At 42.5% G+C, this 25,000-nt stretch overlaps 2 protein-coding genes and 1 long non-coding RNA gene across 3 annotated transcripts in view; 2 read left to right on the plus strand and 1 right to left on the minus strand.

Moving 5' to 3' along the window:
- Positions 1–10,080, plus strand: part of LOC138960819 (uncharacterized) — a 20,638-nt gene extending 10,558 nt beyond the window's left edge. Inside the window, exons 8-12 of the mRNA XM_070332464.1 lie at positions 209–344; positions 1,326–1,453; positions 2,556–2,776; positions 6,154–6,328; positions 8,574–10,080. Coding sequence (XP_070188565.1) covers positions 209–344; positions 1,326–1,453; positions 2,556–2,776; positions 6,154–6,328; positions 8,574–8,800 — 887 coding nt within the window. The 3' untranslated portion in view covers positions 8,801–10,080. The remainder of the gene's footprint in view (positions 1–208; positions 345–1,325; positions 1,454–2,555; positions 2,777–6,153; positions 6,329–8,573) is intronic.
- The window catches only part of LOC138961467 (uncharacterized), a 394,970-nt gene that overhangs the window by 357,984 nt on the left and 11,986 nt on the right, over positions 1–25,000 (plus strand). The window lies entirely within an intron of this gene.
- The window catches only part of LOC138961446 (uncharacterized), a 17,326-nt gene continuing 3,436 nt past the window's right edge, over positions 11,111–25,000 (minus strand). The window contains exons 2-9 of the mRNA XM_070333096.1: positions 22,668–22,810; positions 21,405–21,568; positions 19,577–19,878; positions 18,763–19,000; positions 15,210–15,288; positions 14,350–14,589; positions 13,638–13,801; positions 11,111–12,256 (exon numbers count right to left, since the gene is read on the minus strand). Of these exons, the coding sequence (XP_070189197.1) occupies positions 11,795–12,256; positions 13,638–13,801; positions 14,350–14,589; positions 15,210–15,288; positions 18,763–19,000; positions 19,577–19,878; positions 21,405–21,568; positions 22,668–22,740 (1,722 nt within the window). The 5' untranslated portion in view covers positions 22,741–22,810 and the 3' untranslated portion in view covers positions 11,111–11,794. The remainder of the gene's footprint in view (positions 12,257–13,637; positions 13,802–14,349; positions 14,590–15,209; positions 15,289–18,762; positions 19,001–19,576; positions 19,879–21,404; positions 21,569–22,667; positions 22,811–25,000) is intronic.

Here is a 25,000-nt window from a genome sequence, read left to right on the forward strand (position 1 = left end):
TAAAAGACACAACGAAATTACCTTTGCAGAAATTCTCACCCTGTACATGGTCCAGTTTGTTGATTTTGGGGATGAGTCTAAGTGGAACAATTATCCAATTTCACTCTGCACGTAAACCTGACTGGCTATTGCATTAATAACACAGCTGTTTCGTTATCTGATGAAAGGTATCTTTCAAACAACGAGCATTGATTTGTTGTTTTTTCAGAGGAGACGAGCTACATGTCGAAGTTCAGCAACGTGTATCCCTTGGCAACCAACGTGAATTTCTACAAACAGTGCGTCCCGGATGGCTCATGTGACATTATATTGACCTGCAATGCAACGAACTGGCTTGAAAAACTGTACGTTAATGTTACAGCAGTCGATATGTTGGCTATTTATAGGCCAACTTGCCTTTTAAATCCACGATTGGGGAAACACTTGCTTACATCCTGACAGTCACACACAATAAGTGTGTAGTTGGTAATGTGGGGTTTAATTGCATCGCGTGAGCCGTGACTGCATGCTCAGGCCATTGCCAGTAGGATATGCGCCGAAATGGCTGCGATCTGCTAGCCCATGTGAATGCGTGATGTATTGTGTAAAAAAATTTCCATCTCACACGGCATAAATAAATCCCTGCGCCTTAAATATGTGCGCGACATAAATTGCATAACATAAAAAAATAAAAAAAAATCCCTGCGCTTAGAACTGTACCCACGGAATACGCGCGTTATAAGCCTCATATTGATTGATTGATTGATTGATTGATTGTCGCTGTTATAATACTGTTTATAGAACGATTTGCAAGTGAGTGATGCTAAAACACGGATCAGGAGTCGGATCGGTACAGGATTCCGGACATGGCACACACAAAAAATCGTGGCGTCTTGATTTAAAAAGAAAGTTACGGACATATCGACGCGGGGAACTTACGTGTCACTGATGTCGGAGTGTCCAAATTGAAAACGCGTCTTCTTGAACATATCTTCCAAATTAAAATCCTTGACGTCAAAAGCGTAATGAGATGCGTGCACACACAGAGCACACGATGAATTATAGCGTCACTTGTAAGTTCGAAGTTATCAGTTACAGAGGAAACAACAATGTTTTCGAGAATAAAGTTTGTCTCGGTGTCTTTGCAATCACGAACTGTGAAAAATTACTGTTGAGGTTCCTGCCAGGTTTGACCCGACCTCGTTAACATGATAAAAACACGTGTGAAGATATGGTTTAGTTATGGCATGTGTGGTTTCTCACGTAATATTTTGTTTGTTTTGTTATACTGTTGTCGCAAATAGTGTCTCCTAAGTCTTACATTTGTTGAACTGTCTGTATATCAGAGACATGCAGTTCAAGGACACGTGTATGCCCTCCCTCGCAAGCGAAGAAGAGCAAGGCCGATTTAACAGGGAGGCTGACAGGGACTGGACCAAGTTTCTGAGACTGAGAGCCAGAGAGCTCAAGCCAGGTGGGTAGCTATTCATTACACTCTCCAAGCTGGTTCCCTCCCCCTTATGTCCGTGTGGCAAGAATCAGACAGCAGAGCACACCCTGCAGGCTTGTCCATACCACAGTGCTCTGAGGGACACCATCTGGCCAGAGGAGACAGCGCTACAAAAGAAGCTATACGGTCCCAGAGAGGACTTGGAGAGGACAGCACGTTTCGCCCTGCAGTCCGGACTGACGATCTAACAGCGAACGGCAAGAAGATTACACTCTCCGGGAAAAGAAAGTACAAATCGAATGCATTCAAAGTTTTTGATGTTGTTGTTGTTGTTTTTACATGTGAAAAATCAACCTTACGATGTTTTATGTTTCTTGATAGACCAGCCATTGTTCCCACTAATTTGACCTCCCAAACGAGCAGTTTGCTTATGCGTCAGGTACGTAGTTCACATTTAGAAATACACGTACTAAGCAACAGGTTTTTTTTAAGGAATGCTTATATTTGCTTGGTTACGTACGGCGTAAAGTTATTCCAACTAAAAGGGACTCTTTATTTTTGGTTTGATAATTGATAAATGCCCGTGTTACTTGGCTTTGACGGTTCATTTCTTCTTCTTCAGCGTTCCAGAATTTTCTGGTGACGTGTGAGCTCGTTTGCCCATTTGAGTTCCCCACCCTATAATCTGAGAGCATAATCACCTTCTTTCCGCTTTCGTTGGGTAGGCATGCTGGGTATTTTCGTGTTTCCATAACCCACCAAACTCCGACATGGATTACAGGATCGTTTCCGTGCGCACTTGGTCTTGTGCTTGCGTGTACACACGAAGGGGGTTAAGTCACTAGCAGGTCTGCACATAAGTTGACCTGGGAGATCGGAACAATCTCCACTCTTAACCCACCAGGCGGCAGCGACCGGGATTCGAACTCACGACCTCCCGATTAGGAGGCCGACGTCTTACCACTGCGCCACTTCGCCCATCAGACGGTTCATTTAAAAGTACACTTAAAGGGGCGTGGGTTTGAACGGTTACTGTATGTGAAGTTTAAAACAATGACCCAAAATAATCCGTTAATTACATCAATCATTTCTATGTTTAAATACTTACCTGTGTGTCTGTATTAAGGTGGATTGCTCATCGTGCTTCATTTGGCGTCTTCTGACGACTCTAAAGCTTCGTCTATTGCAAGGGATGCCACTCCAAAGTCATCAAGGGAGAGTACTTTGCAAGAAAAAGACAAGCTTGTTAAATTCACAATTAGCGACATTGGCACGACGGTAGTAGATCCATTGCTGGACTTTGATGCTGCGTGGAAACAGCTGAGAGAAGAAGGAGTTATAAGTCAGGTACGTTTTGGACATACTGTCACTCTTTGTCGTGAATATGGAATAATATTGCTATTCTCCTAGCCATGTGGGGGGATTCGAGGGTTGTGATTGGATAGTCACACACAGCCCTATTATGTTGATCGGTCCCTATTTTTACGGAAGTCGTACAATATCGAATATGTTTACAACTATAAGGGTAAACGTGGATCCGGTTCAAGCAGAGCAGACGATCGTTCCACCACTATTACACAATCGAAGGCATGCAATTCTACTTACACATGCTTGCCCACCCTTCAAATGATTATGAATTATCCTAAATTGCTAATGTTCCGACGAAACATGACATAATAATACAATGTATGTCCTTGAACACAATACAATCTCCGAACTGAGGAAGTCTCGAGCACAAGGGACGTCACCCCTTTGCCAAGTCTGTGAGACGTGCGCGTGGGTGTTTGCCTCCCTTGAAAACGGACTCGCGGTCAGTCAAAATGGAGGGGGAAAGACCCAAAGAAACGAATGTTGTTCTTCCTTGTTGTTGTTGTTGTTGTTGTTGTTGTTGTCGTTGTTGTTGTTGTTGTTGTTGTTGTTGTTGTTGTTGTTGTTGTTACATGCGACAAAATCAACCTTACGATGGGTTGAGCACGAATACTGCTGGCAGGTTTCACAGTATTGTGTTCAGCAATTTACTATTTACACACTCAAATTCTACAAAATAAATGTTGGCACACAATTCAAAGGACATGTTTTTCCAACAAAGTGAGTTTGTTACAACTAAAAACAGTAATTTTTTTTACAGTCCTGGTCCTTATTTATATCTAAAAACCAGGCGCAAAGCGACATACCCTGAAAACGCAAAAAAAGCAATACGGTCATCCTATGCATGCATATAGCTCATATAGCCAAAACCGTTGAAGATAGAAAGACATTTATTGGACAAAAAATATGCAACACATCATCCTTAACAAGTTTTGTTCTTGTATGTATATCAAAATATTGATCCTCAAATGAATGGTTTGAAAAAATACGACTTCCGGCAGACCTAGGCCGTTTTGAAGGAAAAAACCGTCTTTTTATTCAAACCATTCCATGGCCATCAATATTTTCATATACATGTAAGAACAAAACGTGTTAAGACTGGTGTTGTGCATCTAGTTTGTTCAACAAATGTCTTTCTATCTTCAATGGTTTTGGCTAGATGAGGTAACAAGAGAAGGATATGGGCATTGGAATTACGTCAACATTTCGAGCATTGTCACAGATGAAACATTTACTGCAGGGTGCTCCTGATTAACAAACCGAGCAAAACTGAAAATTATTGAAGAGAAGACATGTCTGAACAGTTTATAAAGAGACAAGTTTGCAATCATTTGTAAACACCATTATTGTATGGAGGAGTAACTGTTCCCCTACCCCCTAAGAAGGTATTTCTGTCCGTCAACCACGTGAGCGATCGCCACAAATCGAGGCATCACTCGCATTTCAGTTTGGACACACCGGCTGATTGCAAATGCACAGTACGTGTTTCGACACTGAAACGTGACGATTGAGCGTCAAAATAGTTTCTTAAAACAGTCGAAAATGGAGTTAAATGTGACTTCAACACTCAGTTGTTACTAGACGGACACTAGAAAACCTCAGAAAATGTAATTACTTTGCGATTTTTTTAACTGAAAAACTGTTGCGGTCTTTTTTTGTCGAGCGCGAGCGTCAACGTAAAACAACGTGACGTCACTTCCTCCCCAAACGGTTAGTTTTTGAATGAAAAGAAAAATGTGGCGATCGCTACATTGTTTAGACGGATTGGATCGCAACTTTGAAACTCGGGTCACCGTGCGTCGATCAAGGGCAAATTGACCTCGGCAACATTATAACTCACTTCAAGGGTGCACAAACTTGTATTTACAGTATACAAAATTAGGTAAACTTGTGTTTTTGTCCTGTGAAATCACAATTAGTTTCGATGCTCTTGATATCGCTATGCCGACGGACAGATCCGAATCCCCATACATTTTTTTTTGCGGAGCTAGTATAAGTTAGAATTTGTGTTATGGATATCGATTGTTGTTGAAAAACAATCATTTCAATGTGTTCTGGCACTCTCAACCACCACAGCATTGATACTTGTGCATGTGTGTGTTGGAATTTAGTTCTTTGTTTAGTGATGCTGTGGCAAAAGTAAATTCATCCGTCCGTATTTTGACGATCGCCACCATTCACACGCACATAAATAAACACATTATCAAAAATTTCAACTTTTATTTTCAAAAAAGTATTTAAACAACAACTAGTTTGCATGTTAATACAACAAATACAGCAGATTCTCACAGATATGGATTTAAAAGACTAAGCAAATCTGAGACTATCAAAATGGCCTAATACCATGAAACCTGCCTGCTGTGTTGTTCGGCCGCGAGAGGGCAGAAGTGAATGTTCACAATAAACCTAACCCTAACCCTAACAGTGAAGAAAATGGGCCGTTAAATAATGCATTAGTTAGTGAACAACGATAAATAATGAATCATTTAGCAGACAGTACCGTAGAGATTCATTATTTAGTAACTAATGCTTTCTGTTGTTGTTTAACGATTCATTATTTAAATTGATAATTGTTAAATAAAGATGTAGTTTAGTGGTTGCTGGCTCTAATTTTTGTTTGGTGTTGTTGTTTGAGCATTGACAATTTTAGATAATGCATACGATCCGACAAACCTCCATTGGTCGTTCAATATCAGTCTTACAAAACGACCGATTTCGTAAAGTATGGTGCCGATCGTGTGTGTTGATGTCGTCAGGTCATTTACTGAAAACCACAAACAACAAGAAACCAAGAAACTGAGTCTTCTCAAAAGTGGTCTTGAATAGTCTTGTGGAATAAAGCCATTTTCTTAATTTAAAAAAAGTATTTCTCTCCGTTTGAACCGGCTTGTCAATCACCAATGAGTCCAGGCTTTAACAATGGATTCGCTAAAATACGCGCCAAACAACTACAACGTGGCTGCTTTCAGTGCAGAGTAGAATATTTTGCCTACATTTATTTTATTACTGAAACCTAAGTCAGCGAAAAAATTCCTCTCAGCATAGGAAGCAGGCACGCTGTTGTTGTGTGTTACTGCATAAAGGTGACTGAATTTCATAATCGCATGTGAAGGGCTAGAGAGAGTTAAGTGTGTGATCGTTTTCATGGAAAGAAATGTACTGTTAATACATTTGCACTGTGCGTGTGTGTGTGTGTGTGTGTGTGTGTGTGTGTGTGTGTGTGTGTGTGTGTGTGTGTGTGTACGTGTGTGTGTATGTGTGTGTGTGTGTGTGTATGTGTGTGTATGTATGTGTGTATGTGTACGTGTGCGTGCGTGCGTGTGTGTGTGTGTGTGTGCGTGTGTGTGTGTATGCAGGAGGAGTACGGCGACTGTAATGTTGCTTCGGCCCTCAGAACAGCAACTCAGCTTACCTCCCCCTTCATGGAAGAGAACTCTCCCGTGCGAGAGGCGGGTTTATCATTGATCCATAATGATCAACTGCTAGCGCCGTGTGCTATCAAACGCCTGTGGCTGAAGAAGCTTCTTGAAGGTCAGAGAGAGGCAGAGCATGTGTGTGACTGTGTCTGTGTGTGCGTGCGTGCGTGCATGCTTGCGTGTGTGTGTGTGTGTGTGAAATTGTGCACAGATTTTGACATCCCTATCCCGTTTTTACACCAACAATAGTTGTTACTAATATGCAGTTTTAGTTAAACACAGCAATCCACGCAATGCAGAAACGGTTTTCTTTTCTGTTTTGCAACTGACTCGTATATACTGTCTTACTTGACTGCCATTGAATGTAACGGGGCGTAACCCCAACAGTTGCGTTAACCTTTGTCATGGTCATAACCATCGTCGCACACATCTTCAATATCGATAACATTTCTCATGCGGGTTGCCTGGTATATCTGAGCTTAAATGCGAACCAGAATTTCAACATTCATTTTATTTTAGGAGTTGAAAAAAACCCACCAAGAAACATAATTTTTTTTTTTTTTTTTTTGGGGGGGGGGTCCCTACACCTGTTCCTTGTTCCGGTATTCTCTCACGCCGCCGCGTCCCTGCATTCGCTGCTCCATCCACATCTGAATTTCGTTCCGCTGCCAGACCTGTCGATTTTACAGACGCTCCAGGGAGGGATGTCGGGTCGTTGCGGTAGGCTACCCTCGGAAGTTGACACTGCACTTCTGCTGAGTCACTTCGACGGTGTTCAGTAGTGGGTCTGTCCCGAGCTAACGGACTCAGCCCACTACCTACTATGCCCCCTACTAACGACATTGACTGCTAAGTCGCGGAGCCAGACTAAGTGAGCGTCCCCTCCAGAGAGCAGACCGCCACCACGTCCCTCCGTCGACCCCCCAGAACGTCACACGTTGAAGACTGACAGCAGAAGTACTATTCAGGGAAGGATGGAACAGGAACAATGAGACCAAGGTCACCATGAGAGCTCCGGGCATGAAGGGCCACAAGAGCAAGGACATTTTATAATTTTGGATGATTAATGAGATGAGGATGATTATAATGATGATGCTATGGATTTCCAATTTGGTTTGAGACTACGTGACAGGGCAGCACTCTACGCTTACTGTCATAATATATCCTGGTGTCAACCAGGCCCGAGAACTGCCGCACCTGCGGTGTTGGTCAGGTATACAGAACCTGAGCACCCTCAAAGTCGCATTCGTTAAGTGAATGACACTCGGCTGTGTGATTCCAGCCTTCCCATTCCAGCACTTCCACTCTGGGTAGGAGCCGACCGTAGCCCGAAAAACCCACATGACCCTGATGGGATTCGAACCCACGACCTCCCGGCCCGCAGCCCGATGCGCTAACCACTGCGCTACGGGGGCCGGTAAGAAACATAATTATGGATCCCCAAATAAGACCAGCACCCCAGAAAGTGCCCGATTAGATACAAGATAGCCTATTATGTCGTGGACTACTTTAGTGGGGCTCTATTTAGGTTAAGACAAAGTTTCCTGTGTCATAAACATGCGAAATCTTGCGTGTGCCGAGCTACAACGAGATGATGATGCCAAAAGCTAGTATCCGACCCCTGGAACATTTCGTACTACAGCCGCACAACCAATACAATATCTTCTAATGGAAGGGCGCTGGTTCTGTGCGACGCTTAGTTTTCGAGATAGGTGTGACTGACGAAGAACAGGACGTCACATTCCAAATAAGCACGACCATGTTGCAGGTGGAAGCCGCTGAGATTGCATTTCTTCGGGAGGTTTTCGCAAAAATAGATATTACACGATTTGCGCGAAACAGTTGAGAAGCAGACTATCTCTGAGATCTCTGTTCGTCTCGTGATAACGTTATTTTGTATGATAACGAATCACTTGCAAACTAAAGTATACAATTTGGTGTGTCAGTGGTAAATGTAAATAGAAATGTGTAATACAGACAAAGCAAACAAATAAACGTGTTTTTCTCGTGAAAATGTTGCGTTGTGCGGGTGTTTGGGTGGCCACATGATGTACACAAAGCAAAGTGTGGGACGGACTCTGCTCTGTGCTGTAACACTGGCAAGTTCAACCACGAAAAACCGATTTCGTTATGCGGTCAGCCACGGGGGATGTATGTATTTTTCAAATGGTTGTAAAATAAGTCTTGTATTTATCACCGTACTCAGGCCCTGTTCTTTTTTTCGACACACTTAAAACCGTTATTTCATGTGAGCGACGCAGCATTATTCTGTTTAATTTTAAAGACACTTACCCTCGGATTGAAAAAGGCACTTTCCAATCAAGTTTAACAATAATGTTGTTGTTGTCCACTTGATGCAGAGGGTGTGGATGACCGAGACTCCTTCTCCCAAAGCCTGATGACGGCTCATAGAGTGTGGAATCAGACTTCGTTCGCGAGCAGCCTCTCGGACATGCGCAGCGCCGAGGAGAAAGCCGCCATTTTGGACAAGCTGTACCAGACGATGATGAAGAGAGTGGCTGCCAGGGATCCCCGATCCTACAAGTGTGATTACATCGTGGGAAGACTGGTGGCAAGAAAAGAATGAACGTGGGAACCCGTCAACTCAAGGCTGGAGTCTACCCCTGGGGACAGGAAGCGGAATTGAAAGAGGCTGGTCTTACGCTTCTCGTCGTCGGAGCGAACAGCCTTGGCCTTGCCGGCCTTCTTGGCGCCATTGGAGCTAACTTTGGGTGGCATGGTTGATTCGTCTGCGGTGTGAGTCGCAATAGTTAGCGCCGCCGGCCTTTTCCGTTTGACGTGTCTCAAATTAAAAGTATAAACAGCATTGACAAAGTACTGATTGAAACCAGGTGTTTAATTGCGAAAATCGTGTTTCTCAATTGTATTTATTTATTCAGTGTGAACGTCGAACAGAAAGCAGAATTGAAAGAGGCCTTTCCCGTTTGACGTGTCCCAAATTAAATGTATAAACAGCATTGACAAAGTACTGATTGAAACCAGGTGTTTACTTGCGAAAATCGTGTTTTTCAATTGTATTTTCTTATTCAGTGGCGATTCTTGTGCAAAGGTCCGACGCCACATACTCAAGTTTTATAGATTATAAATATTTTATAGATAAGGGCTTAACACTTCCTATTCTTTTGATTTCTCTCTTTAGCACTCCTTGAACTTACATAAAATAATATCTTTAAAAAATGGCATATCCTTTTTATTTAATTTTTTTTCAAAATGTGTATAGGGTGTTGGTAGCAGAAGCACCATGCACAGACAGTTCAAAATTTAGCTAAGGGTTAATCATATTTCTTCTGTAATTTAAGGGGATAACTAACCATGGATGTGACAAAGTGTTAATCATTTCTTATCTGAAATTGAATAAGGAACTGCAGGTGAGAGGAACTAACAAAATAACAATAATAAAAGCACTCACCAGATAACAGCAACAAGAACAAATAAACATGGACTAGTTTCGACTTCCGTTTTCATCAGCAAAAGAACAACAGGAAACTAAAAAGAAGGGTAGACCGAGAAAGAAATTGAAGTGAATGAGCACAGAAGAAGACAGAGAGAGTCTAACATCAGCAAACAAAGAACAAAACGAAAGGGAGGAAGTCATATATATATATATATATATATATGTGTGATAAATATTTATTATGCTCATTGTTTAAATGCTCATGTGATAAGTTGATCTTATATTATGAAATATTTTGAAAAAAAAGGGTTGAAGTTATCACTTGTTCGCCATGTCTTGTTATCAGAATGTGTATTGATTATCAGTTTTAGAACGTGTCCATAAGCAGTCTGCTTGTTAACGTTCTTAATGTTGTTACTGTTTATAACGTGTATACAAGAAATTAATAAAAACACGCTTAAACCAAGTTGATCTTTGCAGTGTACTTGTGTTGAATTATGCTGTATGATCGTGTGTTTGTGTTATTAGAAATGCGACATGGTGCCAAAAGACAAATGTCCATGTTTATCTTATCGTATCGTATCGTATCGTATCGTATCGTATCGTATCGGTGACAGTGACAGTGACAGTGACAGTGACAGTGACAGTGACGTGAGCGGACCCAGTTTATTAGTTACACTCAACATGCATAATTTTCTGAGTACGATCACTTTTACCTCCTCTGATGCCATTTGCCTTTTTCAAAACACGGGTAATGGTACGTTTTGTAGGTCGGTGCAAAAATGAAACGGTCAATCGTTTCATTTTCTAATAGTGTGATTGGGTGGAGTCTGCACAGTATTTTGACATTGTTTTTAGTTAAAATTGCGCGGATGCTCCAGGAAATGTGTTCATGCAAATCGAAAAGTTGATGTAATTTTAGCCTTAAAACGTCATGTAATTACGCTGTATCAACGCCTAGCGGAAATACACGTTACAATAATTCAAACATATCATTACAACAAACGTAAATCAGGGGTTCTTCTTCTTCTGCGTTCGACGGTTGTGTCTAGGGTCGTAGTTCCGCTGCTGTCGTGAACTGGAACGTCGCTTTCAGGTCTTCTGACGTTCCCCAGAGCTTGGTCTCCAGTGTAGCTCCTTCTGGCAAATCAGGGGTTAATACCACTTCTAAAATAGGTCCTGGGATTGTAATTGATTACCAATTTACACTAAAACAAAAACACTATAGAAGTTTAAATTCAAACATCAGTATACACATGATGATGATGATGATGAGGATGATGATGATGATGATGATGATGATGATGATAATACAGTCATTTACACAGAAAAGTACATAATAATGGAAACAAACACACATATAAGCAAGGATCAGTAGAGAATAAATGATGAGGATTTTGGCATAACTGCAGCATAGCTCGGCAAATACAATCAAATTTACAAAACCGTCTATAAACTCAGCGTATCCAGAGAGGAGGGGGGGGGGGAGGGGGGGGGGGGGGGTGGGGGCGGTGAAACATCTAAATAATCAAAATATGAGATGATTATAAAGCCGGTGGTTTTCTGAAATAATGGTGAAATTTAGAGCAGCAACAACAACACAACATAAAAAATGGAGAAACAAAAAGAGACCCGCATGATTGACAAAACATTCAGGACTTGTTAGTGAACACAAAACATTCAGGACTTGTTAGTGAACACAAAACATTCAGGACTTGTTAGTGAACACAAAACATTCAGGACTTGTTAGTGAACACAAAACATTCAAGACTTGTTAGTGAACACAAAAAAGGACTCAACATGTTGCTCTCAAAACAGTTTAGAATGTAGTCTCAGGCCAAAGTGCCAGTCTTCGATTATCACGCTTTGTTGTTCATGTGAGCAAGGCAGATGTAAATGTCTGGTGAAAATCGCCCCAGACAGTCTAACGTCCTGATCGATCCGTCTGTACACATGGCTTGTTTGCCACTATTGTCTATCGATGAGAAGAATCCAATAGGTGGGGAAGCAGGTCCTCTTGTCGGTGCGCATCACATACTCAATTCCCAACCGTCTTTGTGCTCTTTGTCGCTTTGCGTTCTGTTCCTTTAGTTTCTATTTCTTGAGCTGCTTGGGTTTTATCCTCTTCAGGTCTGTTGGCCGAATTTCCGAACAACTTCTTTGGCTTTATAATCGTGGGCAATGGGCAATGGGCAACTTAGGTACATACGCCTCGCCATTGTTGGACGCAATCATTTTCGTGATCACTTTTGCGAGACGCTTGAGTTGAGGCCTGGGATCCTTGGTGACGTTGTTGAAGACGACATACCGATTCCCACACTCTTTGAGGACCTGTTGCAACAGTTCAGGAGCTCTCTGTTGTATCATTTCCTCGGCTTCCCCTTTGCCCTTTTTATCAGCCTGATCGCCATGCGTGAACAGAACGACAGTGTGCTTCGTGATATCCTCGTGAAACATGTCTTTCTGCGCCAGGAAGTCTTCATACTCTTGTAGTGTGTAGCGGCCGAGTCTGATGACGTGAAGAATAGCGTTAAACCCAGGGTGCATTTTCCAAACCGCGTTGACCACGGTTTCCTTGATATCTTCACGCGTCCGACCGGTCGAGTTCATCCCTGGACACTCCATGATCTGAAACACACACCATGCGGTTAACCATTTTATTTGACTCCTTTTTATTAACAACGGCGTGATTTAAATAGTCCTTGCCTATAGCATCCTGGATATCCCATCAAAATATGCACTTTGAAATCCTCCTGATCACATCTAAAGGCACAGTAAGCCTCCCGTAAACCATCACATATACTGTCAGGCTTTTACACACAGTACAAACACCCTTTCGTTTAAACACTCACCGCTTGAGAACATCCTATGTGCCCTACGTAAAGAGCGAGTAATTTTCAAAGAATTAATGTTTGCGTGGCCAGCCGGATTGTTCAGTATCATAATCGGACGCCTCGTTTTGGCGCTAGACCTAACTTTTAAAATCTAAATAATAGATTGACAAAAAAATTTAAAAATTTTTTCATCAAGACAAGATCAGTACAATTCGAAGTTATGAAAGTTTGAAAAAAGAAAAGCCTGGAAACGTGTCACGCAAACCGTCTTTATCGTAGCAGACGATGGTTTTGCATGGCGCCAATTTCTCTGAACGGCCAACCCCACCGCTCTAGTTCGTGTGACTCGCAGCTGTTTTTTGTGTTTTAGATTCAGAGGTACACAATAACGTGCTATTGCAGATAAGCTTACAGCGAGTCGCATTGAAATCACAAATTGACGACTACATTGTGAAAAAAAAGGAAACTGGATCACACGGGTTCACGATGGCTCAGGGGTAAGATAAACCACGCAAAAATAAATTCTTTGACAATTGCTTGCTCTTTACGGAAAGCACCTAGGATGTTCTTAAGCGGTGAGTGTTTAAATGAAAGGGTGTTTGTACTGTGTGTAAAACCCTGACAGTGTCTGTGATGGTTTACGGGAGGCTGACTGTGCCTTTGAGCAGAATATAGATAATCAAAAGACGTGCCCCTGTAAGAGAGATTTTCTAAAATAGATTACATTAAAGAAAAAGATTTTGCTCAAAAACCCTGTCACACGCATACACAAACCATGCAGTCAAACAATGAACCACAAACAAACAAAAAGGCTTCAATTCCACTTCTTGGAAAGTTAAATAGTTAAATAACTTCATCTGGAAGAGAAGTATCTCTCGGTGAAAAAATGTCACACCCGTATTCTGGCTGGACCACAAAAATATCAGATGTTATTTCTGCTCGATACAAAACGTCAGCATAACATTTACATTATGACGAAGTGACTTATGAAAAAGAGAGTTCCATTACACACCCCCTGTGTGCTGTAATTGTCCCCTTGTCTAAGTGATGTAATGTAACGTAACTAAAAAAAAACACCACAATAACAGCAAGACCAGCAGCAGCAACAACAACAACAACAACAGCACTGGCAGCAACGACAACATCAGTTTGAAACAAATCCGTCAGAAACCTACCTGCACTTCATTCCCAGCTTGCTCCAACTTCTTGAGCGTACACTCTGTGGTTTCGGACTGGAGTTCGAAAGATTCGCCAAAATCCTTATTCCCTAAAATGGTGTTTCCTGTCGCGCTTTTGCCACTGCCGGTGTTTCCAAGAACCAGGATTCGAACAGAATGTCCTGAAAACGATCAACACGTGTCGATAGATTGCAGTCATTTATCTCTCAGAGAAAGGAGGGAGTCAAAGCGACAGTAAGTGTTAGGGATTTGAACGCAGCTCTACCCGGGCGAGCTTCTATCCTGAATGAAGATCATACTTCTTCTTCTGCGTTCGTACTCCCACGTACACTCGTGTTTTTGCGCGAGTGGAATTTTACGTGTATGACCGTTTTTACCCCGCCATTTAGGCAGCCATACGCCGCTTTCGGAGGAAGCATGCTAGGTATTTTCGTGTTTCTATAACCCACCGAACTCTGACATGGATTACAGGATCTTTTCCGTGCGCACTTGGTCTTGTGCTTGCGTGTACACACGAAGGGGAATAAGCCACAAGCAGGTCTGCACATAAGTTGATCTGGGAGATCGGAAAAATCTCCGCACTTAACCCACCAGGCGGCCGCGGCCGGGATTCGAACCCTCGACCTTCCGATTAAGAGGCCGACGTCCAACCACCCCGCCACAGCGCCCGTCAAGATCATTTCTTTTGCTTGATATACAATATACAAACCTGGTTGAAGATAGTCGAGAATATTGCTGGGGAAAGCTAGGGAGTCCACTTCCTTCCTCAATATAGCAATGTCTCTGCCGGAAAAGCGGTTTTCGTTTTTGAAGCACTCTGCGAGGTTGTCGGAGTTCAAGAGTAACATGTCCTTCATTGATTTAAACTTATGGTCATTGAGTATGCTGATGGCTTCCTCTGACAAGCCAACTTTCGTAGCCCATTCCAACATATCATGGTCTGCAAACACTAAAAACACACGCAAACACAAGAACACACACAAGCACAAACACACACACAGACACACACACACAGACACACACATACACACACACACGTACACACACACACATACACAAACACACACACAAACACAGACACACACATACACACACACATACACACACACACACACAAACACACACGTACACACACACACATACACACACAAACACGCACACACGCACACACACACACACACACACACACACACACACACACACACACACACACACACACACACGTGTCAATGAAAACAATGAGGCATGTAGGCTGACACACTCTATAGAGATGGATTGCATAGGATATTCAACTTTTCTTTGCGAGAGTGAGTATATACTTATCAGTAGTAAACCATGCACTCTAAGATTTGCTCTGGTTAAAACCAAAGAGACACACAGACAGACAGACACAGACAGACAGACAGACAGACACACACACACAGACACACACACACACACACACATACAAACACACACACACAAACACACACACAAACACACACACATACACACTATGACACACCACACACACACACACACACGTACGCACATGAACCCTGTGACTATTCACGAGAAACGAGCCCTCACCAGCAGAGTGTGTGCCGTCAGGGTGTCTGGAGGCATTTTGAAGTTTTTCGTTCTTTTCAAGTCTTGGCCAGGTTTCTCCCTGTGTGAAACATAAATTTTACAGTTTACAACGAGCTTTCAAAAATCTCATGAAGGCTAAATTTCTGAATCGATTTCCTCCATCTGTGTACCTTTCTACGTTGGATGATCAGCATAGATATATATGCTGAAAGTTGCATGCTCCGTTTAATCCACGTTTCTCATCTGTTTTACCTCCATCTTCGGCATTCTGTATAACGGTTCTTCGTCACCTCCCCCAAAGAGGTTGGGCTTCCTCAGTCATGAAATAAAAATCATGTATGCTTTTTTGAAACGGGTATGGTGTCGACCAGTGAAATCACGACTTGTTCAAAGGTGAACAAATTCTCCCTAACAAATCTTTGCTACATAAATAGAAACAGTGACAAGTTCTAAGCCATAAAGTGTGGAATAGGTACATGAGTATTCAGACAGATTGCTCATTTTGGCAGGTAACAGTATTCTTGAGATTTAATCATCTGTCTTTGTTGAGGTTTTTTCCACTGTTGCCACGATATAAAAACTGAACACACACCACTTCGAGCTTAAAAGTATGTGCCTATTTTCTGACGATTAGCATCACATGTTTCCAAAATAGTTTCTACGACAAAAAATTTGCATTTGAAGACAATTGACAAAACAATATAAAATACTGATATCTTGGTCGAAATATCAACAATTCAGCTTGCATTACATGACTGTGTTTGGAGTGAAAATATACGGCGTTTAAAGGCACAGTACGCCTCCCGTAAACCATCACAGATACTGTCAGGCTTTTACACACAGTACAAAAACTCTTCCATTTGAACGCTCACCAAACGGGAACATCCTAGGTGCCCTACGTAAAGAGCGGGCAATTTGTAAAGAATTAATTTTGCGGATTGTCTCAGTCGACGCTAGACCTAACGTTTTGGCGCTAGACCTAACTTTTAAAATCTAAATAATAAATTGACAGCTTGTTACACAAACATTCTTAAATCATAAAAGAATTCTTTTTTCATCAAGACAAGATCAGTACAATTCGAAGTTTTGAAAGTTTGAAAAAAGAAAAGCCCGGAAGCAGGGTCACGCAAGGTCGTGGTTCTCGTAGCAGACGACGGTTTATGCCTATCGCCAGTTCCTCTGAACAGTCAAAAGCCATCGCTAGAGTTCTTGTGAACCACAGCCGTTTGTTTTGTGCATAGTCAGAGGTACATAATAACGTGCTATTGCAGATAAGCTCACATCGAGTCGCATTCAAATTACTAACTGACGACTACATTGTGAAAAAGGGAAACTGGATCACACGGGTTCACGATGGCTCAGGGGTAAGATAAACCACGCAAAAATAAATTCTTTGAAAATTGCTCGCTCTTTACGGAGGGCACCTGATATGTTCTCAATTGTGTGTGTTTAAATGAAAGGGTGTTTGTACTATGTGTAAAAGCCTGACAGTATATGTGATGGTTTACGGGAGGCTTACTGTGCCTATTAAGTTGGAGTCTACCCCTTGTAAAAGTGATGAACTTTTTTTTGTAGGAAAACGTTTCTGTAAGTTCAATGAGTTCCGAGGCCAGAAATGACTAATTCATTGGGGCTCAACGTGCTCATTTCCAAGACAACGACTTTTTCAACAAAATCAATATTGATGCAAATTATTAGCTTCTATTGTTAATAATTATGTAAACAAACCGACAATAAAGGGATCACGTGATCGCTGCTAAGACAAGGCACGCAGGTGCGAAACGCTACGGTCAGCGAGCTAACGTGATTTATCTACACATGAAGTGCTAGCTTACCCCCGGAGATGTGGGTACAGGAACATTTCAACATGATAAGAAGGGCTCCTTAACGTAATATGAACCGATGAGAGGTGGTTAACCCTCACCGCGGCCGCCATTGTGGAACGCCGGAAAGACGGGGATATAGCTCAGTTGGTAGCGCTCTGGATTTGTATTCAGTTGGCCGCTGTCAGCGTGAGTTCGATCGCAGGTTCGGCGGAAATTTATTTCAGAGTCAACTTTGTGTGCAGACTCTCTTCGGTGTCCGAACTCCCCCCCCCCCGTGTACACTACATTGGGTGTGCACGTTAAAGATCCCACGATTGACAAAAGGGTCTTTCCTGGCAAAATTGCTTAGGCACAGTTAATAATTGTCTACCTATACCCGTGTGACTTGGAATAATAGGCCGTGAAAGGTAAATATGCGCCGAAATGGCTGCAATTACTGGCCGTATAAAATTTCATCTCACACGGCATCACTGCAGAGCGCCTAGAACTGTACCCACGGAATATGCGCGATATAAGCCTCATTGATTGATTAATTGAAAGAAGAAAACGACAGCTGAAGAACAGTTTGGACAAGTCCAGTCCCAATCTCAGCAGCTTTGCAACAGACACAGAGTGAACCATCAAGAGAAAGGTAAGAATAGTCGAGGGAGGCTCTCTCATTCATCATCCTGTCTTCGAAAAAACAGACTCTGATGAGTTCCAAATAAGTGACAAGAAAGATAAGCAGGATGGTCCAGCCGAAGTCGGAGACGCAGCGGTTACCTCTCTTGATGTTCATACTGTCTCTTTAGATTGTACGCTTCGTTTCACGGCGAAGAGTAATGGACGACATTATGTACAACAGGAGGTAATGATGAAGACAAAGAAAAAAATGTCAGTATCCGATCCTTATCTGAAGTCAGTAACATTTTTAAAAAAGCAGTACGAACATTCTGGGCGTTAAGGGTGAGAAATGTGCGGTGCGCTATGTTGTGTACTTGGTCAACTTAGTACTCAGCGTTTACTGCTAGTGCTGGAGTGCTAGATTGACTGTCAACAATAATTGTTGCTTACTCTTTGTAATATCATTTGCAGGTTAACCAAAACATATAACAGATCTCAAGTATCAGAGTAAAAGAGAGAGAAAAAAGTGTCCCTTCAAAGACAGCCCTATTGGGGAAATCAGATCCTCCTCGGATATAATAAGACCGGCCTTCAATTTAGACTCCGGGGCGTTTGGAGCAGAAAGGACTCAATTACAAACTGTAGGAAAAAACGAAATACCATATCGCTTCCTGTGTGATACCAGGTTTCCACACGTTGCTCAAAATATTAAAAAGCATGCTTTCGATCGCATTTCAACACACACACACACACACACACACACACACACACACACACACACACACACATACAATCACACACACACACACACACAAACACTCACACACACACACACACACACATATACAATCACACACACAGACACACACACACACACACACACACACACACACACACACAACACACACACACACACACACACACTCAACACACACACACACACACACACTCACACACACACACACTCACACAACACACACACACACACATACACACATACACACACACACACACACACACACACACACACACACACACACACGCACACACACTAAGAGAGAGAAAAATCAGATAGACAGACAGAGAGGAATACCAATAAATCATCCACAGTACTTCAAACTTACACGTCGTGCAGTAGATGGTCTCCTCATTTCAACTGAGCATGTTGAGCATGTGCAGGGCAAACCAGATGCCAGCGACTCGGCCAGGTCTTTGGGATTGTAATGTTGCAACGTTTTGACTTGGCGGCAGAAACTGTTGGCAATTGCAAGTCGATTTGCATCATCATCATTGACGCTGCGACAGGCGTTAAAAAGAGTCTCGTAAACATCCTCACCCTTCTCTATTTTGCGAAGAATTTCTCTGCAAACAAATAACGATAAATACTCATGAAAGCTTAGACGTAAACCCGGTTGCAAGGTAGAGAGAGAGAGAGAGAGAAAGAGAGAGAGAGAGAGAGAGAGAGAGAGAGAGAAGGGAGAGAGAGAGAGAGAGGGAGAGAGAGAGAGAGAGAGAGAGAGAGAGAGAGAGAGAGAGATTGAAAACATTGAAACATTGAAACATTGAACTTTATTACAGGAAAGATAGCATTAGGTCCGCAGGACCTTTCTTACAGCTAGTCCTGATCTAAGCAAAATGGTTATAATCGAAATGGGGAGAGAGAGAGAGAGAGAGGGGGATGGAGAGAGAGAGAGAGAGAGAGGGAGAGAGAGAGAGAGAGAGAGAGGGAGAGAGAGAGAGAGAGGGAGAGAGAGAGAGAGAGGGAGAGAGAGAGAGTGCGTGCGAGCGCTTGTGAGAGAGAGTACAGTGTGTGTGTGTGTGTGTGTGTGTGTGTGTGTGTGTGTGTGTGTGTGTGTGTGTGTGTGTTAGCTCGCTTGCGTGTTTGAGTATAGGTTTGAGTGTGCACGCAAAACGAGTATTCAAGAATGTAACACTTACTTGTATTGTGTCAAGTCAAGGTACCCGTAATGGTATTTCAAATCAGCCACCCACTTGGGATGTCCATTGCGCTTAATCTCACGAGGTACACAGGGCGCGCCCAGGCTGTCCAATGTTGCCTCTAGTCCGCCGTCTTCAGGCTTGGAATCATTCGGTAGAGAGTTGTCGGGTGAAGTAGGAATCTTGTGGGCGAAGTACTCCTCGGGAATGATGTGAGGGTAGCGATCAAACAAATACGGGGCGACGTCCTTGTTGAAGTCAGAGACGTGAAGTTTATGGAGGCGGAACCACACTTTTCTGGCCTGTGGGAAATACCAACAAAACTAGTTTGCAAGCTTCAATTCACACATCAATCAACAAGCGCACTAGACAGCAACATTATTCTTTGTTTACTTCACCCACGAATGACAGTTACAAGGAACTGAGCAAACATTAAAGCGGTGTTGTTTCCTTTCTTGTTTTGATACTTGTGATGAATTGGTTCCTTCCACAAGTGGATCAAATATTACAAGTTGACATCACTGTTCATTGGCTCTATCGACGCCCGTTTTTAACCGCTTGCTTCCCTTTATGTAATAAACCGTCCATAGATCGTCGTCCTCCCGAACAAAATCCTTTGTATGTCATCGAGAATAGAGGATTTTGGGTAGGGAAATCCTGTTATGCAATGAAATCAGCGCCTTTCGGCGATTGGTCAATGCATTTCGTAGCCAGACCACAACATAATGTCGGTCACGCTGAAAATTATCGCTACTTGATATTACTTTCTAAACGTAAAAACAATTAACTGGAGCATAGGGTCAGTTATTAACTTAACTTGCCTCGAATAGTGAGATAAACAGAACAGTACACACATACGAACGGAGAGACTCGGAAACTCGAGTCGAGTCAATACTGATACCCACGCTCAAGAACTCAAGTGTAATGTTTGAAGTTAAAATCTCTCTCGCCTACAGTGGGACAGAATAGCTCAGTTGGTAAAACGCCCTGTTCCTAATACTCGTGGTCCCGGGTTTCATCTTCTTCGACGGCAATTATTATTAATTTTTTTTAAACTCGTAATTCTTGTATTTTATTCATTTTATTAATTCCAAACGTTTTGGATGATGTAATGAATCTAAATAATCAAAAAGTTGCATAATTATTAAGTACTTTCAGCGGGACAATTTTTCCCAGAATTACCGTTCATTCTATTTGTTTGTAGTAACATCGGCTTTGGTGAAAATTTAACGCCCTATAGGTAACACCGCGACTACATGTAATGATGAGATCAAGAAAACGTACACAACACAAATAAGAACGAAGAAACTGACGAGTCGACACATGCTCGATCGAGAACCCGGGCACGTGGAAGGTACATATATCTGCAATTCATGTTTTCGTTTTCACGCTTATATTTCGTGTGCCTCGTGGCAGGGTGGTAGTACATTTGCCTCCGGCTCCGGTGGTCTCGAGTTCGAGTCCTGTAAAGGGAAAGACTTTTGTAAAACAAAAAATCTCAATTTTTCAACTTTTGTTCTCCTTTTCTGAACTCTATATTTTGGTATTTTATTCTTTTTAATTTATCCAAAAAGATTTGAGTCGTGTATTGAAAATGGAATATATTGCGTAAGTGCCCTTGAACAGCTCTCCCAGAATCCCGTATTCTATTTCTAGAACGGGATATCCCCAAGAAAAGCTCAAAGGGCATATGTATCACCGAAAGTCGACTGATAGTAATGATAGTAGAGAACTTCTAGTATGATAGACTTCTGTTCGATCAGATAGATCAAAATAATGTAAAGTTCGACGCTTAAAAGGATAATGTAACTACCTGCTGTAGGCCTACCTTATCTCTGCAGGTTGGAACATCTTTTGAGTTCAAGGCTTCATGGTCGTACTGTCCGAGATGACCGTTTTGAAGCAGAATGTCCATCAGCTGGTCAGGGTCGACATTGTCCAGAAAGCCGGGTAATATTGCTTTTAAGTAACTGTGCAGCTCATCACTTGTGCCTGGGGTGAACAATGGGATTATACGTTATTTGCGTGTTTGACCAAAATATGACATTTTACACAGATCGAGACAGTCATTGTTCTCCGAGACCGCGCTAGCGGTCGAGGTGAACAATGACTGTCGAGATCTGTGTAAAATGTCATATTTTGGTCAAACACGCAAATAACATTTATGTATCGATCGAATTCCTTTCAGGTACTTATGACTTTGTTGTTGTTTTGACGATTGAACGAGCACACAAACACATGCATGCAATCCACATGCAATCAAACACATAAGCTTCATATTTGGGCGTTTCAGGTTGACCGAAACTTCAAAGGAACTACAAAACACACGTCATGTACTCACTTTGTTGTTGTTTTGACATTGAACAGCACACACACATGCAATCAAACACATGACGTTTTTTGTTTTTTAGTTCCTTTGAAGTTTCGGTCAACCTGAAAAGCCAAATTATAAAGTTTTGTCGGCCTCTGACGTCACATGACTCAAAGAAGGGAAATCCAATCTCCAATCGATACATTTTGTTATATATGTGCCAAACACAGAAATGCTACACATAATAGTTACTGCACGTGCTTCGGACATGCTCTATTTTATGTGATTGTTTCCAGGAGGCAGGCCGCACTTGCGTGCATCGAAACCTTTTGTGCTTCTGATATTTGGTATGTCTACTCTTGACCCGGAGCGTAGCGTACAAATATACAGCCATAGGTATGAGTACATGATTTTATACAATTATGATGTACTTCCGTACTACTTCTTGGGCATATATTGCAACCCATTGACAACATGCTTACGAAATCAATTTCATTCAGAATCACACATCAAACATAACACACACACACACACACACACACACACACACACACACACACACACACACATACACGCACACACACACACACGCAGACACGCACGCACGCACACAAGCGGCACACACGCACACGCACACACACACACACACTCACACACACACACACACACACACACAAGCAGAGAGAGAGAGAGAGAGAGAGAGAGAGAGAGAGAGAGAGAGAGAGAGAGAGAGAGAGAGAGAGAGAGAGAGAGAAAAAGAGAGAGATACACGTAACTTACGGAAGTTCAGTGCGAAGTCCTCTGTGCATGGACTCTTTTGTATTCGCTTGTCAGAAGTCGGTCGATCGGCCATTTTATGTTGGCTCCGGAGCCGGCAGATTCAGCGACCTTGACAATGTCTTATTGTCTTGATCATTTCTCATCTGTTGAGGGAAGAAATACGTCTAAGTAGCGTGAACGTTGGTCAACCGATACATTAAAGGCACACTCAGCTTCCCGTAAACCACCTGTTTCTGGCCACAGACACTGTCAGGCTTTTACACACAGTACAAACACCATTTTGTTTTAAACACTCACCGCTTGAGAACATCCTAGGTGCCCTCCGTAAAGAGCGAGCATTTTTCAAAGAATTTATTTTTGCGTGGCCAGCCGGATTGTCTCATACCACAATCGGACGCCTCGTTTTGGCGCTAGAACTACCTTTTAAAATCTAAATACTAAATTGACAGCTTGTAACACAAACATTCTGAAATCATTGAAGATTTCTGTTTTCATCAAGATAAGATCAGTGCAACTCGAAGTTTTAAAAAAGGGAGCCCGGAAGCATGTCACGCAAGGTCGTGTTTTTAAAGCAGACAAACTTTCTGCAAGTCGTTGCTTTCTTTGAAGTCTACCGCGGCCGATAAGTTCGTGTGACTCGCAATCGTTTGTTGCATTTTAGGTTCAGAGGTACACAATTACGTGCTACAGGGCCGGACTACCGGGGGGGTTATGGGGGTTGCGCAACCCCCCCCCCCCCTAGCCTAAACATGTACCTTACTTATTTAATTTTTTTTTATTATTGCTTATTTTAGGCCGTTTCATGCAAGGAGCGACCATTTTCCTATCTGAGAATATGACCTACCCGTCAGCTTCAGGGGGCTTCGCCCCCTGACCCCCACAACGAGGGGGGGGGGGGGGGGGGGGTGGGTGGGTTCTAGGGTTTCCGGATCCCCCCCCCCCCCTGCCAAAAAATAAAAATATTGAATGAGGTATGCATTTCTTTATTTTACATCGAGTTTCAATTTTTGGGGTATTAATCAGTGACAAAATCTGCTGCCTGAAACTGGTAATGATCATCCTCAGAATGCACCAGATTGCACCATTTTGCATCCTTTTTTTCAAATTTTCCGGGGGGGCATGCCCCCGGACCCCCCTAGCAAGCTAGGCGCTTCGCGCCGTCGGCTCGGCGCTTCGCGCCTTCACACCCATATCTTCACAATATACTTTTGAAAAAAACCAGTCATAAAATGAACTGATCCGCCCCTGCCGCCTGGGGGGACATCCGCCTGGGCCACCACTGGCAACCCCCCCCCTCCTCTTCGCCTAGTCCGGCCCTGTGCTATTACACATACATTGAACTCACAAACTGACGACTAAATTGTGACAAAAAAAGGCAAGTGGATCACACCGGTTCGCGATGGCTCAGGGGTTAAATAAACCACGAAATCTGGTGTGTGGTTTATGCAAGCTAAAAAGCCATTAAACGAACTGTGTCATTTAATGCTGTTATTGTTAAATGTTTATGCAAGTGTGTTCCACGAGGTTCGGACTGCTTTTTTCGTGAGAAGATTTAAATCGTTTTGTAAACCATTAATGATTAGAGGCAGACTAGCTGGGCCTTTAATGTTTGTATGTTTACTTTAAATTTTGAACATAACAGAGATACAATAGGAGACGTCAACAAAATAGACAGACACACATCCAGATCCCCGATGAACTAAAAATAAAGTAGCCCACATTGGATCACACCTCTCATGACAATTCTGTAAAATTCACGGGGATTTATTTTTTTTCCAGCTGTTTTTGTGAAAAGTCAAGAATGACTCATAACAAGATTCATTAACTGAATGATTGTTTTTGTGAGTTGTTTCCACTTTTGCTGTTTATAAATGGAGTAGCTCCTTCTCAACCAGGAAAAAATAAACAAAAGCCGTAAAGGTTTCCTATAAAAAGTGGGGTTTTCCAAAGTAACGTATCGTTACAAGAAAATCACACACACACACACACACACACACACACACACACACGCGCGCGCGCGCGCGCGCACGTACGCACGCACGCACGCACATACACACACAAACGCACGCACGCACGCGCACAGACACAGACACAGACACAGACACACACACACACACACACAGTAACACACACACACACACACACACACACACACACACATATTGGCCCGTTTGCTGTTTGCCTGAAACATGTTTTTTTCAGAGATAGCTCGCCATCTACTTAATATACACATTTTGATATATATGTGAGTAAGAACAAAATATGTTCCCGAGAAGTATACCTTATCAAATTTCAGTTTGTTTTACTTCTCAGTGAGCTGGCGTTAACTAGGT

This window comes from Littorina saxatilis, linkage group LG3 (genome assembly GCF_037325665.1).
Source record: "Littorina saxatilis isolate snail1 linkage group LG3, US_GU_Lsax_2.0, whole genome shotgun sequence".
In the NCBI taxonomy this organism is placed as follows: Eukaryota; Metazoa; Mollusca; class Gastropoda; order Littorinimorpha; family Littorinidae; genus Littorina; species Littorina saxatilis.